The sequence below is a fragment of the Ursus maritimus genome, unplaced genomic scaffold (genome assembly GCF_017311325.1).
Source record: "Ursus maritimus isolate PB19 unplaced genomic scaffold, ASM1731132v1 scaffold_6, whole genome shotgun sequence".
NCBI lineage: Eukaryota > Metazoa > Chordata > Mammalia > Carnivora > Ursidae > Ursus > Ursus maritimus.
The window spans coordinates 36,411,729-36,429,312 of record NW_024426774.1 but is presented as its reverse complement, the minus strand read 5'-3'; the positions used below and the strand labels follow the sequence as shown (position 1 = coordinate 36,429,312).

The window sequence follows — 17,584 nt, the reverse complement described above, 5'->3', positions numbered from 1 at the left end:
AGAGACTGCCCTTTGGTCACCCTAGAACATCCTCAGGGCTTGGAGCTAAGGCCCTGGCAGAGCAGTCAGCTGTGCCTCCTGGGACCAGCAGAGGGCGCCGCGGCACCGAATGACATCAAAAGGCCGAGCCTCCACAGGCCACTCAGCAGGCCACACTCCCCGAGGGGGGTGGGGGGCTGCATCTCTGAACTCAGCGCGGGTCCTGAAGGCAAGACCTTTGTCGCAAGCTTAGGATCGTGCTTTCAAACTTCCTTTTTACTGCATCCCAATTTGAAATACATTTTACCTTGCAACCGAGTTCACGCATAAATTTATTATGGGCTTGTAATGTCAACCTACCAAAATCTGACTGATGAAATTTCATAATGAGGGGCGCCTGGGTGGCACAGTCGTTAAGCGTCTGCCTTCGGCTCAGGGCATGATCCCAGCGTTCTGGGATCGAGCCCCACATCAGGCTTCTCCACTGGGAGCCTGCTTCTTCCTCTCCCACTCCCCCTACTTGTGTTCCCTCTCTTGCTGGCTGTCTCTGTCAAATAAATAAATAAAATCTTCTAAAAAAAAATTTCATAATGAAATAAATTTTCGAAAAATACAAATAGTTTAACAAAATTAAATTTAGCTAGTTAAAGTAAACTTTTGGTCTTTGTACCTTCAACAAATTGTTTTAAATAATTTGCATTTATATGACTGAAGCCTTTTCAGATTTTTAGTTACTGAACACATGAAATTTACTAGATCAGTATATCTTATTTTTCTTGTTGTATGATTAATTTTTTGGAATTTTGAAACATTCTTTAAAATGTAGGTAACATAAAAAATTATGAAAATTTGACTGTGTAAAATCATAAAGACCTACAGCCTCCTTAAGATGAAACATTCAATTTTCATAAGTTGTTTACTTTCTGGGGGACAGGGTGTATAAAATTTAAATAAAATTCAAAAGGTATCTAATTCACAAATCATTCACAGTTGTGGGGACAAAACTCTGTCATCAACATGTTAAAAGATAAAACTGAGGCATATTAAAAATTTTTAAGAATTTGAGCAGAAATCAATTCCAATCAAGCAGCATCCAATCTAGTAGGTAGAAAGGAGCTCTGAGGAGCTGTGCAGAATGAAAGACTTTAATAGGCAGAAGGGAGCGGAAACAAGGAAGTCCTACTTGGCAAAAAATCAGGTTGATTATTGCTTATTGCAAGGTTACTTTCCCTTAGGTGATGGCAGAGGCGTCTCAGGCAGATTACCTAGCTAGTGCTGATCAGGTAACTCCTGAATGACCTGCTTTTTTTTTTTTTAACTGCTGGTTTCAGATTCCATTTCAGGGAAAGCTAAAACTGTAATTGAGCCTCAGTTTGGTGACATGGGGCTTAGCATGAATGACTCATTTTGGTACTGGTGTCTTGTTTTGTAGCAGACATAACGATTATCTTATATTTGGATTCACGCTCCAAATAATTCTCTTCCTTAGTTTAAATGTCTTGTTTGCATGGAAGAGTTATCACCAGGAGCAGGAAACCAACTGTGAGGACACCTTGTAAGGTCAATGGAGATTCCCAAAGTGTCTACAAAAGCAGAATAAGAAACAATGATTTTGTGAGCTTGGTTACAACAGGAGCTAGTTAGAGAATGATGCAGTTAACTCTTAAAGGCAAATGCCTCACAGAGTGGCAGAATCAGTCCCTTACCTAGGCTGTGTGAAAGATGTTACACTGAGACCAGTGGAGCAAAAAGAAAAGGTTCCACTCTCAAATAATAACTACTAATAGAATATTAAGTTAAAATTTTCATTTCAGATTGATAGAAATGCATAAGTAACTGCACAGTTACTACAGCAGTTGAGATCCCTGAAGAGAAATAATACAAGACATCTACTGGGGATGAATATTCATGAGCAAATAAGTGCTTTAAAATAAATAAGATATTCTAAAAGCACTGCAAGAGTTTGTGTCCTGGTAATGGGGCTGCAGAAATAGAAAGGTGTCATGGCTTTATGTCAAGTTGTTTCTGAAAGCACGGAGATTCAGTTACTTTGGGTGATTATCGAATTCACAGGGAAGATCTAGGGTGTAAAATCTTGCTGGGACATCTGAATTCCACACCACATGATGTTAAAACATCAGTGTGTCTTAAAAAACCCAACTGCTCCCATCCAATCCATTTTCAGCTCCTTAAGTCATGAGAGCAGAATATTCCAGCTAGGGGCGCCTGGGTGGCACAGCAGTTAAGCGTCTGCCTTCGGCTCAGGGCGTGATCCCAGCGTTATGGGATCGAGCCCCACATCAGGCTCCTCTGCTAGGAGCCTGTTTCTTCCTCTCCCACTCCCCCTGCCTGTGTTCCCTCTCTCGCTGGCTGTCTCTATCTCTGTCAAATAAATAAACAAAATCTTTAAAAAAAAAAAAAAATTTCCAGCTGAATTGTTAAAAAAAAAAAGAGCTTTACCATAATATATTATTCTCCCTTACTATGTTTAATGGATTCTGACGTATGTTCTATTCTTTTTTTTTTTTCCCAACTGATTTTTATGACTTAGTATGGTTCTCAACCCACAGTTGATAAGGCATTGTCCTAGAATCAGAGCTGGGAGAAAACAGATCATTGGCAGTTGGCTCTGGAGGGCACAAGGCCCTTCTGGTCTTCTCCAGGGCCTAGTCCCACAGAGAGAGCTGAGCTTGGGACTAACAGAAAAGAGTCCTTTTGGCCCATCCTGCCCCTAACCATGTTTGGACCCCACAAGCACTTCCTATGTTAAATGGAGGAGTAACTCCTGCCCTTCTATTTCTGTTGTTGCTATAAGAATTAACTTATAAATTAAAGAAAGACTTTGGGGGTGGGGCGCACAGCTCTGTGGAAGTGTATCGTGAGAAACACTCAGCAAAGACCACCTGTGTCCCCAGTCCTGTTCCTGGCACCACCTCTCTGCCTCATGGCCCTGTGGGTCAGGCCCAGAGCTACAATCACTCATTGGGCCCAGTTAAAAGGTACACAGAGAGCCAGAGTTAGGAACAGACTGAGTCCCACAGGTCTGTTTCTAAGTCAATTGTTCAGAGCCACAAATGCTCACATAACCCATACTGTGGCTGCTTAGGCTTCTTTACAGAACGGCAGCTGTGTTCGAGAACAAGCATCCCAACCTCCCAAGGAGTGGAAGAACAGTCGAAGTTGCTAATCTTTAAAGGCTTGGACCCAGAACTGGCAATACTTCATTTCTGTCATAATGCTACTGATCTATCACAGAACCTGCACTGATTCAAGAGGAATGCACATAAATGCCATCTCTCAATGAGAAAAATGTCAAGGAATTTGCCTTTATTTTTAATCTATTATAGTCTGCCTTATTTCTAGTCCTCACTTATGCAAAACACACTTATGCCCACCCAAGGGCTCCCAAAGTCTCATCCAGTTAAGGCATCGGCTTGATGTCCAGGACCTCATCATCCGAATCAGGTAAACTCTGGCCTGCACGCCAGATCTGGCCTGCCCACACATTTACACATTGTGTTTGACTGCCTTTGTGCTCCAATGGCACAGTTGGGTAGTCATGACAGAGACTAGTTGGCCTGTTAAACAGAAAAGATTTACTATCTGGTCCTTTACAGAAAAAGTTGCCCATCGCTGATCTAAATCATGTCCAGGTATAGATATGGTTTATTGGATGAAGTTTCTCCCAATCTGAAGACCTGTGAACCAAAGTGGTAAGTTATCTATCCACACATACCCAACATGCAGTGGTGAACAGGCAGAGAGAGACAACAAGAGATCTTCCTATTCAGAAGGAGACAGCAGTCCCTGGTTCATAGCATTTCACAAGTCCTGCTGGGACCACATCACCAATTTGATTAGGGACCTGCCCTGCTTCCTGGGAGCAGGCTCTACCCCGGAGCCATCAGCCCCACCCTCTGAGCCACCCTTCTTTTTCCCTTTAGAGTAGCCCGTGTCTGCAGTGGGGACTTCTCTTAGTCTACTTCCAGCCCATGGAAAGCTGGAGGTCCGTGTTTGTTTCCTATCACTGCTGTAGAAAAAAATCACCGCAAACTTTATAATGCAAACAACTCAAATATGGTCCTCCAGTTCTGGAAGTCAGAGGTTGGAAATGGGTCTCACTGGGCCAAAATCAAGACGTTGGCAGGCTCTTTCTGGAGGCTCTAAGGGAGAATTGTTTCCTTGCCTTTTCCAGCTTCTAGGAGGCACCTGTATTCCACATCTCCCCTTCATCTTCAAAGACAGCAATGGCTAGTTGAATCTTTTTCAAACACTGCATCACTCTGACTCTGACCCTCCTGATGTCCTCTTTCATTTCTAAGGTCCCTTGTAAATACCCTGGCCCACCTGGATAATCCAGAATCATCACCCTACCTCAAGATCCTTAACCAAAACACATCTGCAAGGCCCTTTTGCCATGTAAGTTAACAGTCACAAGTTCTGGGGTTAGGATGTACACATCTTTTGGGGCCATTATTTTTATTATATATAATATATATTATTATATATAGTAATATTATAATATATATTTATATCACATATAAATACATTTAATACACAAATAAATATATACTATATATTTTATATATTAAAATATATTTATATATCTTATTACATTATAGATATATACTATATAATTATATTATGTATTTTATTATATTATTTTATATAATATATATTTATGTATTAAAATATATTTATATATTTTATATTTATATAAAATATATTTTATACAAATACATTAAAATATAAATATATTTATAAAATAGATATATTTAGATAAGATGTTATATGTTAAGGCCTCTCTTTATTTTTTATTTCTCTGTCCCTTTCAGTCCAAGCTACTACAATTCCTTTAAAAATGTTTTGCATTCGGGGCACCTGGGTGGCTCAGTTGGTTGGGTGTCTGCCTTCAGCTCAGGTCACGATCCCAGAGTCCTGGGATTGAGCCCTACATCAGGCTCCCTGCTCATCAGGGAGTCTGCTACTCCATCTCCCTCTCCTTCTGCCCCTTCCCCCCGCCCTCTCTTGTGCTCTTTCTCTCTCACTCTCATATAAATAAATAAAATCTTTTTTTAAAAATGTTTTGCACTTTCAGTGTATAACCAATTCCATTAGGGGAAAAACACACCTACATTTCTTTTTAAGACAGCCCACTCTACCTTGTGTCACCAGTGAGGCTTCTGTTTTTTCAAGGATCTACTAGGCCTGCCCTAAATCCGTCTGAGGTCTTCCAGTTTCCCACATTACTTCAGGCAACACTTTTTCTAAACTTCTCACCCCTACATAACACACATCATTTTTGTCAGTAGTGCTTTCCTCACTCTCCTAGCCCTCACTAACAGTCTTCCCAAAGCCTTCCAACTTCCATCTGTCATCCAAACCCAAAGCAATGGCACACGTTGTAAGCTTTAGTCACTGGAGCCCTTCACTGCTGATACCAAATTCCGTTCCAATGATCTATGACTGCACCACAAACCACCCCAAAATTTAGTGGCTTATTTTACTCATAATTCTGCAATATGGGTAGGGCTCAGCTGAAATGGTTGACTCTGTTTCATATGGCTGAAGGATGCATTTCCAGGAGGCCACTCACTTGGCTGGCATGTTGGTGCTGGCTGTCAGCTAGGAGCTCAGCTGGGCTGTCAGTGGGGCCCCAATTCCTTTCCATGTGGACCTCTTCACAAGGCTGCTTGGAATTTCTCACAATGTGATGACTGGTGCGCAAGAATACATATTTCAGGGGACATGACATAAAAACTACCAGTCCTCTTTTATTAAAAAGACAAGAGATAACAACTGTTGGTGTGAATCTGGAGAAAAGGGAACCCTTTTACACTGCTGCTAGGAAAGTAAAATGGCACAGCCTTTATGGAAAACAATATGGAGGTCCCTCAAAAAACTAAAAAGGGAACTACCATATGATCCAGCAATCCCATTCCTGGGTATACACCTGAAGGAACTGAAACCAGTATCTTGAAGAGATACCTGCACACCCATGTTCATTGTAGCATTATTCACAATAGCCAATGTATGGAAACAACCTTAGTGCCTGTCAATGAGTGAATGAATTAAGATGTGGTATACTTACATAATTGAATATTACTCAGCCATGAGAAAGAAGGAAAACTTGCCATCCACAACAACATGGATGAACATTGAGGGCATTATGCTAACTGAGATAAGTCAGACAGGGAAAGACAAATACTGTATAATACCTCTTATATGTAGAATCTTAAAAAAATGAACTTGCAAAAACAGAGAGTAGAACACTTACCAGAGGCTGGGGGTGGGGAAACTAGGGAGATGTTATTTAAGGGTACAAATCTGCAAATAGTAGATAAACAAGTTCTAGAGATCTAATGCACAACATAGTGATTATAACCAACAATACTGTATCATAAACTTTGAAGTTGCTAACAGACTAGATCCTAACTATTCCCAACACAAAACAAGAAATTATAACTGTGTGATTTGATAAAGGTATGTTAGCTAAATACTGTAGTAGTCATATTGCAATATATAAATGTATCAAACCAATATATTGTACATTTATGCAATGTTATATGTCAGTTATATCTCAATTTTTTTTTCAAGTTGCCAGTCCTTAAGACCTGGATGTGTCTGGGAATGGCACAATTCTACTGCATTCTCTTAAATACTGGTTAAGCAATCACAGAGCCCACCCAGAGTCAAGAGAGGGAACACTGACCACCCTTGTCAAGGAGAAGAATGTCAAAGAAGTTGCACTGTATTTATTCTGCCCTACCAGTGAGTTATTGACAAACTGTTTGTTGCTTTCATTATTTCACATCTATCCACTCCCATTTTATTATTTTTTTCAATGAGGCAATAGTCTCAGTGTTATATAAGACACAACATATGGGGCACCTGGGTGGCTCAGTCGCTTAAGCATCTGCCTTCAACTCAGGTCATGATCCCAGGGTCCTGGGATTAAGCCCCACATCAGGCTCCCTGCTCAGGGGGGAACCTACTTCTCCCTCTCCCTCTGCCTCTCCCCCCTGCTTGTGCCCTCTTTCGTGCTCTGCTCTCTCACTCTCAAATAAATAAATAAAATCTTAAAAAAAAAAAAAAGACACAACATAGCTCCCGACATCCATTCAGAGCCGCAAGCATGGTATATCCCTAGCCCAGGTATGTGATTCTCACCCCCAGTTTCTGGAACACTCTCCTGGGCTGTGGACACCATAGACTTTGGCCCTTCTCAACCCTCTGGCCCAACCCAAAACTGACTTCCTTAACAGTGGACCTTCATGGATGGGGAGATGTAACAGCTCTCACTGGCTTGGCCCGGCTGTCTTCTCACTAGGAGGACCTCCTCCCTTAAGGCTTTTTGAACTTTTCCAAATTTTATCCCTAAGACCTACTCTGATCCACCTGCTCCAAGGTACAAGAACAGCCATTTTCTGCCAGGTGGGATTTCCCTAGAAATCAGTGGGTTGTCAGTGATCTAGGGGGAAAGAGAGAATGGAGCTTGAGAAAATACATACCTTGATGCATGTGGTAGGTATGATAGGTCACTCATATGTCACTTGGTATGTCTGATATGCCACTGATATGTCACTCGCTCCCTCTAGTCCAGGGGGCTGGACTGACTAATTTTGCAGGCAAATAGAGAATTTTATGAAAGTACTTTTGGAACCCACTGCTTTGAGCCTTCTTTGCTTGTTGGATACAGATCCCAGAAGACTGAATATAGCATTTTTTTAGGTGGCTCTGTGGATATCACCTGAGTGGATACCCTCTGAAGATCTCTTGTGAATTTCATTAGCCTTGTGAGCCAATCTTTTTTTTTTTTTTACCTTTTTTTAAGATTTTATTTATTTATTTGAGAGAGAGAGACAGAGCGAGAGAGAGGCAGACTCCCTACTGAGAATGAAGCCTGACACGGGTCTCGATCCCTAGGACCCTGAGATCATGACCTGAGCCAAAGACAGACAGTTAACTGACTGAGCCACCCAGGCGCCCCCTTGTGAGCCAATTCTGTCTGTAACTGGATATCAAGTCACCTGCATGTCTCCAACTGCTCCAGGCTATTGGAGTCATTCTTTTTGCAATGTTTAAGTAGGAATTCGGTTAATTCCCTATTTAACATATGGTGGAAACTCAATTTCCCTTATACCTATCCCCTAACACTTCAGGGGTACCTCTTATAGTCCCTGATTTCTTATATCTGTTGATCTCTCTCATGGCTCACATATTTCAGTTTTTTCCTGTTTGTCCCAAACTGACAGACAACTTTGGTTTCACCCCAACACACCCCCACCAAAAGCAAAACAAAACAAAAAACCCACTCTCACAAAGCAGTTGTTACCAGACCAGTAGTTCTCAAACTTGGCTTTAGAAACACCTGGAAGACTTTTAAATATCCCGATGCCAAGTGTACTCCCTAGATCAATTAAATAAGAGTTTCAGTATTTTTTTAACTCCTTTGGATGTTTCAATGTCAGCACTGCTTGAGAATCTCCCAGCTAACACGCACTCCTCAAATACCTGTGCGTAAGGATCATCTGGGGATCCTGTTAAAATGCAGAGTCTGATTCCGGGTCTGCCGTGGGGTCCCAGATTCATTTCTAACAAGCTCTCAAATGATGCTGCTGATCCCCAGATTGCAACTCGACCACCAAGGAGCCAGCACACATGGGGGATGATGACAGCCCAACAATTTCTGCCCTTCTTGGTTGACACCTATCAGTGATACTGCTCTCAGGAACTTCTCAGAGACCACTTTACTCCTCTAGTCCCACCTCCCAGGCCTTCCTTTCCTCTCATTTCCCTCATCTCCTCTCTATTCTCAGACCCCATGTCTTATCCTTCCCTGGCTGCTTGTGAAAGCATCAGAGTGTTCCTTCCTTTTTTTTTTTTTTATGGGGGGGGGGGCAGTGCACAGTGGGGAGGGGCTGAGGGAGAGGGAGAGAGAATCTCAAGCAGACTCCACTCGGAGCCCAACATGGGGCTTGACCTCAGGACCCTGAGATCATGACCTGAGCTGAAACCAAGAGTGGGATGCTTAACCAACTGCCCCCAGAGTGTTCCTTCTTTATCAGGCAGATAGATCTACTACGGTCTCCTAGCACATCTCAGTCCCACTCGATGAGATTTCATCCCACACCTAAATGCACTGTCAAAAGGATATACTAATCCCAAGACAGTGCTCTGCCCAAGAACCATCACCTCCAACTTCTAAGTCACAGGTTCCCAAACTCTCTCAACTCACTGTGCCCTTAGTGTCTCAGAAATTTCTTCACAGAGCCCCTAAGATAGGAGCGCGCCTGTCAGTTCTGTTTATTGAATAGTCAGATTGAAACAACTTAATGATAGTGGTTTTTATGGGTCTGACAGATGTCTGTGTTTCCCTTGAAAATTTAAAACATCCCATGGCACTTCTGTGAGTGTGGTGAGGTACCCAAGGGCTCCCTGGTTCACACTTTGGGAACCGTGATTCTAAACTAATAATTGGGATAAATATGACCTCCAAATATCCTAGCAAAGTAAGAAAACCTTGTAGCAAGGACTCTATCTGATCAAAATGGGGGCTGAAGTTGATGGGAGAGAAAAGGATTTCTGGGTACTCCTTTCCTACCAGTCCCAACTAGATCTGGCACAAATGCCAACACTTAACTCTCTGCAGTAGCTAAGAGATTAAATTTCTAGATTCATCTCCCTGTGGGATTTCCAAAGCACTTGGAGTTAGAACAGTAGAAGAAAAAAACAAGGACAGGAAAGTAGTTCTCCTCATACAAACTTGTAAACATGACTCATCTTGTATCAGAAAATCTAGGAGGGGAGCTTAACTATGATCAGATACTGTACTGCCTGATGGTACAAACTATTTCCAATTAGGAGCCCAATCCTATTGCACAATGACTCTTCACCCTGGCCACACATTAAAATCACTTGGGAGCTTTCAAAAAATATCAATGCCTGGGCACTACCCCATATCAGTTAAGTCAGTCACTGGGGATGGGACCCAGATCTATAATTTTAAAGCTCCTCAGGTGATCCTAAGATCAGTGGGTAACACGGAAGAGCGTACCAACCATATCCCTGCTAAAGGTATCATGTTTATAGAGTCAGAAACAAGACTGTTGTGTTTGTTTATGTTTGTACATAATTATATAGTATAAATGCTAATCTATCACATCAATCACATTTTATATCTGTTGTTCTACATAGACTCAGTCATCAGTCCTGTATGTGGGCTCATACCCACCCTCATGCAAAGCCCGAATTCAGCCACTGATGTTTGGTCATCCCTATCAGAGATGGCATAGGGACAAATTCCCTGTCTAGAATTGTCCCGCAACCCTATCCCCCATAAGCAGGGCTGATCAACTGAATCCCCAAACCCCCCATAGTCAAGCAGATCCCCGGCCACTGCTGCAGCTGTTCCTGCCCACTCAGGCTCCACGAGGGCAAGTACAACCTCTCTGCATTTTCCTCAAGACCTGCTATCTCCATCCCCTTCCTGACAGAAAGCTGCTGCTCTTGGGTGCTTCCTGCCTCATCCTGTCATCCTCACCCTTTCACTGTCCTCACCATCGGCCCAAGTGGTGGCTAACACAGCAGAGATCTGTTCCACCCGGGTGTTGCTGATGCCATGGGCCCACCAGCGAGAGGGTGCAAAAGAGAGGGTTATCAATACTACTACTACTAATAATAATAATAATGAACTTCCATTAGATTTATCAACACAATAATAATGATGAACTTCCATTGGATGTTATCTGTACCACTACTAATATTAATAATTAACTTTCATTGAATCCCCTTATACTTCACATCAATCCTATGTAAGATAGCTTTTATTATCCCCATTTTACTGGTGGGCAAAATGAAATTTGAAGAAGCTTAGTAGCTGTTCAGATTGTAAATTACCGACAGGGATTTGGCCCCAACTCAGTCTGACTCCAGAGTGGTGTGGTTAATTACTAAAGTTCCTCTATGAACGGATTAATGGGTTGGGGTGAAAAACTAATGAGAAGAGCACATATTGCCGGAGCCCAGTGGGTAAAGTAGAGATCCAAGGCTGGTGAACTGAGGCATGTTCATTGTTCGTAATCTCTGGTACTGTTTCTCAGGGGTAAAGATCAAATCTATAACCTTAGATACACATACTACTCAAGACCCAAACCAGAAAGTTCTGGCTCTAGAAGGCAGGGTCCTCAAAGTGGTTCCAGACAAAAGCACCACAACCCCAGGTGACTCTCCACCTTGCTTTATTTACCAGAAATGATTCTCATTCTCTCACTTCCCACCTGGCCTTTATAAAGCCCCTCTCCCGATGGGACCTTCAGCCACTCTCTTCTCTGGGCAAAAGGCTGCCTCCTGGGGAACAGTCTGAAAGACCAGCTGGTGGTGGGCAACAGTGAAAGGAGATGGGCCCAAGCGAGTCCTGGATCTAAAAGAAGTTTACCTGGAAGGGTTGGAAGGAAGAAGGAGCCAGAGGCATAGGGAGAGGGAAATTCCAAGATTCGAGATATTCTTGGCTCCTGGGCCAACTCGTGTATGAGAATTTGATGACCTTGCTAAAGGAAATAGGGTGTTGTACCAGAAATGTCAAAAGAAAAAAAGATCATTTTTCTACTACTAGAGCTGACTCAGTTTTCTGACTTTTTCCAGAGACCTTTCATATATCAACTTCACACTAAAGAAAAGCTAATTATCAAGAAAAATCATATTCTTTTTGGCTGTCTCTAAAGGAGAACTCTGTCCCTCCTGTGATAAAGTCAAAGAGCCAAAACATATTGCAATTGAAAGTAAGAGATTGGGAAAGAAATGTCCCCTGTCCTCCCAGTTCAGGGAAATGGGAAGCCCGAATACTAAGGCTGAAAACCCAAACTTTGGCAAAGACTGCCTGATCTTCCCTTCTTTCCTTCACAAAGTAGCCTGACTACCTAATAAATTCTCCTTTGTATTTCCAAAAAGAACATCAAAGAACCGAACTCCCTGAACAATGAAGATCCCTTCACCTCCCTCAAGGAATAGGTTGGTTCCTATTTCACTTTGGAGTCAGCTGCAAATTCCAGATACTTCATCTATACCTCTAAATACACAGCCAAACTGTGGGAGTAAAGAAAGATCTAGGAAAAGGAAAAAAAAATTTAAAAAAGAATCCTCAATTCAAATTTCAAAATACCAATGTGAATCTCAATACAGTAGGAGACTGAATCTGCAAATGGGAATGGCCAGACCATCTATGACAACAGAATTCTAACCCTCAGCTTCTGTAGCATTTGGCCCAGAATCAGGACATGTTCAATGATTGTCAGCTTTTCTGTCTCCACTTCCAACTCAGGACCAACCAGAGAAAGCCAACTATGCCCTTCAAAACAAGCACACAGGATGGCCCACCTCCAGCTTCCCACACCAACAACTCCAGTCAATACACACCTGAAGCCCTCCCCTTTTTCACCATACAGCTTACCCACTCCTCTGCCTGCCTTTGAATCACTGCCAAATGCAAGTGATGGTGGCTGACTCCTTTGCTAGAGCAAACTCCAAATAAATAGCGTCTGTTTGTTCTTATTTGAGTGTTCTTCATGATGAGGCCTTCTCTAAAGGCCTGATACAGAAGGGAAGCCATTTTAGATTTCTTTCTAAGTCAGCATGACTGTACATAAACTTTGTTTAAACCAAAAGCCTGATTTATGGTCCACCAGCACACATTGTAAACCTGCTTTGTAAATAAGTAGCCTGAAGAAAACCATCTTGTCTTTAAGATCTTGATCGATGCTCCTACTCCCTGCATTCCTTGACATTAAAATTTGTGATTCCTGCTTATATCTATTGTCTTTTGAGCTTTCACAAGTTGTAAAAAGGTATATAACCATAAAAACTGTTCATTCCCTGGAGCAATTTCTTCCTCGTGAAGAGCATGTTTCCCAGGCACCTAACTTGGGCTCAAATAAAATTCTCTTTCTTTCTTTTAGAGATTCTAAAAGGTTTATTCATTTTATATCAACATTTGTGTGTTTTTTTTAATTATTTATTTATTTGAGAGAGAGAGAGGGAGAGAGCACAAGCAGGGGGAGCAGCAGAGGGAGAGGGAAAAGCAGGCTCCCCACTGAGTAGGGAGCCCAATGCGATGTGGGGCTCTATCCCAGGACCCTGGAATCATGACCTGAGCTGAAGGCAGACACATAACCGGCTGAGCCACCCAGGTGTGCAACATTTGTGTATTTCTATAGAGAATAGCAAATAAGAACATATCTTCTCCCTGTACCATGTTGTCTTCACTCTGCAAGCATATGGGCTTTGCCTTCAGTGTCATTTGTCCCTTTAAAGTGTATGTTGTTTGGGCTATAAAAAGTAGAGTGTGGGGGAGGCTGGGTGGCTCAGGCAGTTAAGCGTCTGCCTTGAGCTCAGGTCATGATCCCAGGGTCCTGGGATAGAGCCCCACATCGCACTGGGCTCCCTGCTCAGTGGGAGCCTGCTTCTCCCTCTCCCTCTGCTGCTCCCCCTGCTTTTGCACACGTGCTCTCTCTCTCTCTCAAATAAATAAAATCTTTAAAAAAAAAAAGTAGAATGTGGTTAATTACAAAGTTCTAGGTGAAATAAATTTCTGGGAAGTGATGATCTCAGTGCCTGTGGGTTTGTTGCTTTCCTAAACATGCCCAACCTCACCTGGGTGCTTCTGTTTCTCAAGATACAGCCAGGCAATACTGGTTATCTTCTCCAGGAGGATAGCCTGGACAATGCAAGCTCTGTAATAAGTGATGCATGTGGATGATGAATTCTAGGGAAGCTGACAAAGCTGCAGGTACATTGAGAGAGGTTCAGTGGGGTCCGGGATCCAAGGGGTATGGCAAGGCACTGTCCATGAGTCCCCAGTGGAGGAGGATGGGGCAGCAGCTGTGAACAGGTGGGAGGAACCAGTAACAAAGAATTGGGAGAAGCTGCTTCTGGGAAGCCTGAAGGCAGGCAGCAGTGCCCTCATGACTTATTTGGGTTTAGGTCCAAAGAAAAGCAAGGTCCAGATACTAAAATCCTGTGGGAGTGGTGTCCAGGAAGGCAATCAGAATGGGACCCAAGAGTCAGGTACAAATTTGGGGGCAGGGGATGGTGGAGGCTAGTATCAGTTTGATTTCTAGGTTGCATATAAGAGAGTCAATGCTTAAAGTCTAAGTGAGCCTCACCCACTCAGAAATTGTCATCTGCACTGGGAAAGCCTAGTAAAAATTTGGGGTCTGGTAGTCGGTGCCTCCTTTTGCTCTGTTGTTGGTCTTTCCCCTTGTGTCCTTTAGAAAGGTAAACCCTGTTTGTGTCATTTTAAGACTAAAGCCGACAGTTTACTGAAACACTATGCCTTTCTTTTATAATTCAGTGAGCTATACAATTACTTTCTAATTGAAAATCTTGATACTTACAAAATTAGCTTACTCACTTGATTTATCTGCTGATCTAGAGTCCAAAACAACATGACTAATATCTAAAATTAAAGTGATTTGATGAAGAGCAAGATTGAACAATTCAGTTGCCTTTTTCTTTGACTACAACCCAAAGAGAATATATAATCAAAATTATTTTGTGGTTGCAATGTTTTCAAGAATGCTCCATTTTATATGATTATGTAAGTACTTAACTAGTATTTAATGTGTTTTGTTTGCATTTATTTTCATTTTGGCAGCTCTAACAACTGACAGTTCTTGTTTGGCAGTGGCATTTAGCCATTGATATGTGTTGTAAGAGGTCCCTCAACGTCATTATGCTGCCTGAGATAATTCAGAATGGGCTCAGATGAGATCATAAATATCCTTAGTCTGACACTGGCTGGCAGATTGACTGGCTCTAACTCTGAAGGGACCATGCCTGATACATTGGAATAAATACACTTGTATATTTATTCTTGAAGGACCATGCTTGATAAAGACGTAGGGCCCCAATCTTATCTACTATGGAAGCTGCCACTTTGCAGCTTTCAAGGCCCATACATAAGCAGTTGGTTCTCCCAGTCCTGCAAAGTTCCAAAAAAAAGGGATTTGCAGTGAACTTAGATTGCAGGCTACAGACAAGCCCCCTTCCTTAGCAAAGCAGTGTTTCCCTCCATCTTTGCTTGCCATCTGGAGAGAGCTGGTCTGACCGAGTCCATCTTTCTCTTGAAGGATTTTGCTGACTGAGCCAGGAAGTAGTTAGCACACACCAACATTATGAAATTTGCCTTTTCTTTTCTCTCCCCTGCAGCCTTTGGTAATATGTGGGCTATGACCACAGTTTCAGAAAGTGGATCAGGGGCCAGGATCTGCTTTGGGGGTGTCTAAAGAATAAAGCAGTTTCTCTTCCCAAATTTCCAAGGAAGAACTATAGGCTGTCTTATGCTGTGGATGTGCCCAATGCCCATTTTTATTCATTGCCCTTCCAACACTTGTTTTACTTTTCAGGTCAAAAAATGGGTTTCATGATGTCAGGAGACAGAGTGGAAGAGGGATGAGTGGCAGGAGCTCCCTGTGCTTTTACAACACTGTCCCTTCCCTTTGTGTCCCCATAAGAAAGGAGGGGCCCAAAGGCATATCAATGGGGTATCAGGGTACCACAGCTTGGAGTGTGGTAAACCATCCCTGCCACATAAGGAAATGCAGGTGGCTCCATGCTGTTCACAGCTCTCCCTTTTTTTCACCTTTGCTTTTTTCTATATCAATAAAGGAAACTCATCAGGACCACTCAAAAACAGACAGCAGAGCCTAGACTGACCTTATCTAGAACCTAGACAGACCACGAGCCAACCAACACCCACTTTTTCTTGTGATCTTGCTCAAGTTTCTCTTCCCTCAAAGAAGCCCTTCTGATTTCCTGTTGGGTTACAACCCACCCCTGTCATGAACTGGGCACTGCTTCTCCATTTACACTTGTTGGCTTGATTAATGTCTGTCTCCCCACCAGACCATGAGCTCCTTGAGGACAGTCTGCATCTGAGTCCACTCAGCCTTTCATCCTTGTCATCTAACACAGAGCCTGGCACAAGCACTTCTGTAATGAATGAGTCAACTGGCAGTGGGTTTACCAGGCCAACCCACACTGTGAAAGCTCAGTCACTGTCTTCTGCTGAGCACCTTGCTGCTGGGAACAGTGCACAATCACCAGATGCACCATGCAGTGGGATTTCTCCATGGTTCGGGCTCATGTCACCTGGAGCAGGACATCCCTAGTGGCACATGTTTCAGCCCAGATTGAACACTACTAACAAGTTGGCTGCTGGTACCCAATCACTCAGAAATGGCTCTCAATCACAAAGGCACATTATTGTTTTCTAGTGAAATATATGGGGAGGAAGCAGTGTTTTCAAAGTGTAGACCAGAAAGAAATACTTGAACCAGAATTACTTAGGGCTTTTTAACAAGGCAGCTAGATCCCTAAGTTATATCTCAGAATGCCTAAATCAGAATCTATATTTTTTTCCAGTTTTATTGAGATATGATTGACATATAAATAAGTTTCAGGTGTATAACCTGTTGGATTGATGCATTTATATATTGCAATATGATTATCACCATAGCATTAGCTAATGCTACGCTAATTCTTCTTAACACTCTTTCCTGTAGCTTTTCACTGGGGGCATAATGCCATCAGCAATGCCTGGGGTGGGACAGATCCTTGCACTGGAGTGCCAATGGAAGAGTAGGAGGTGAGAAATTAGGCAAGAAGTACCTAGGAGCTAAGCACCATACACTGGAAATCACCTGATGGGTGATTTTAGGACCATAGATGCCTGGGCCCCACAACCCTGAGATTCTAATTGGTCTGGGGAGACATTCACACGTCCTCTGTAAGTTACATTTCCAGCACTATCACTGGGCTGTTTGCCTCTTAAATATTTCCGAAACCTGTCCTTCTTTTACTTCTGTTTCCTCCTATCACTCTGACTTGGGCCTCCCATCATCACGCACTGAGGCTTGCACAGTATCCTCTTAGCTGGATCAGTTCACATCACATCATTCCTGACCCCATCTACGTTCTTCAGAGCTCCTTCTCAAGGCCACAGCAGAGGTGTAGGTGATTCTAACAGGCTGGTAATTATTTTCTCTAGGGAGTCCATTCCCAAATAGTGGGAGCGACAGCAGCCATGGCAGCAGCAATAGTGCCTGACTTAACCTCCCTCACAGAGTCGCAGGAGCTTGCCATGCACCCGTGTGTGCTCACTGCCAGTTTACCGGGGACGAAGGTTACCTGCAATTGACCTGGGACTCAGGCTGAGGTCTCCTGACTCTGCCTGTGCAGAGGGTGGTGACAGGGTGCCTTAAACCTAACTTGGGCAGACAGGTGTTACAGTACCTTTACATTCCAGCATCTGGCACTTATTACCTGTGTCACCTGGGGCGGGTACCCTCCCTCACTTTCTCAGTTTCTGCACTTGAGTTTTATTAAGGTCATCACGAGGTTATCTAATAGCCTGTAAGAAGGTTCTAGATCTGTGAGGGCTGCAGGACACTAGTGGTGTGAGTTTCGTGTGTGCCCTCTGCTGGCCAAATTCATAAATTATGTGAGGAGGTCAGGGTTGCTAGCTAGCCTCATGGTGAAGGTCAGAGGACATGGAAGGTTCCCAGGCTCATAACCTTTCTTCTCCTGTGCCATTCAGCACATATGTGTT

At 42.9% G+C, this 17,584-nt stretch overlaps 1 protein-coding gene across 1 annotated transcript in view; it reads right to left on the bottom strand.

The window, feature by feature from the left end:
• Nucleotides 1-16,107, bottom strand: part of IL36G (interleukin 36 gamma) — a 29,291-nt gene extending 13,184 nt beyond the window's left edge. The window contains exon 1 of the mRNA XM_040623697.1: nucleotides 16,014-16,107. Coding sequence (XP_040479631.1) covers nucleotides 16,014-16,107 — 94 coding nt within the window. The remainder of the gene's footprint in view (nucleotides 1-16,013) is intronic.
• Between the last annotated feature and the right edge of the window lie 1,477 nt (nucleotides 16,108-17,584).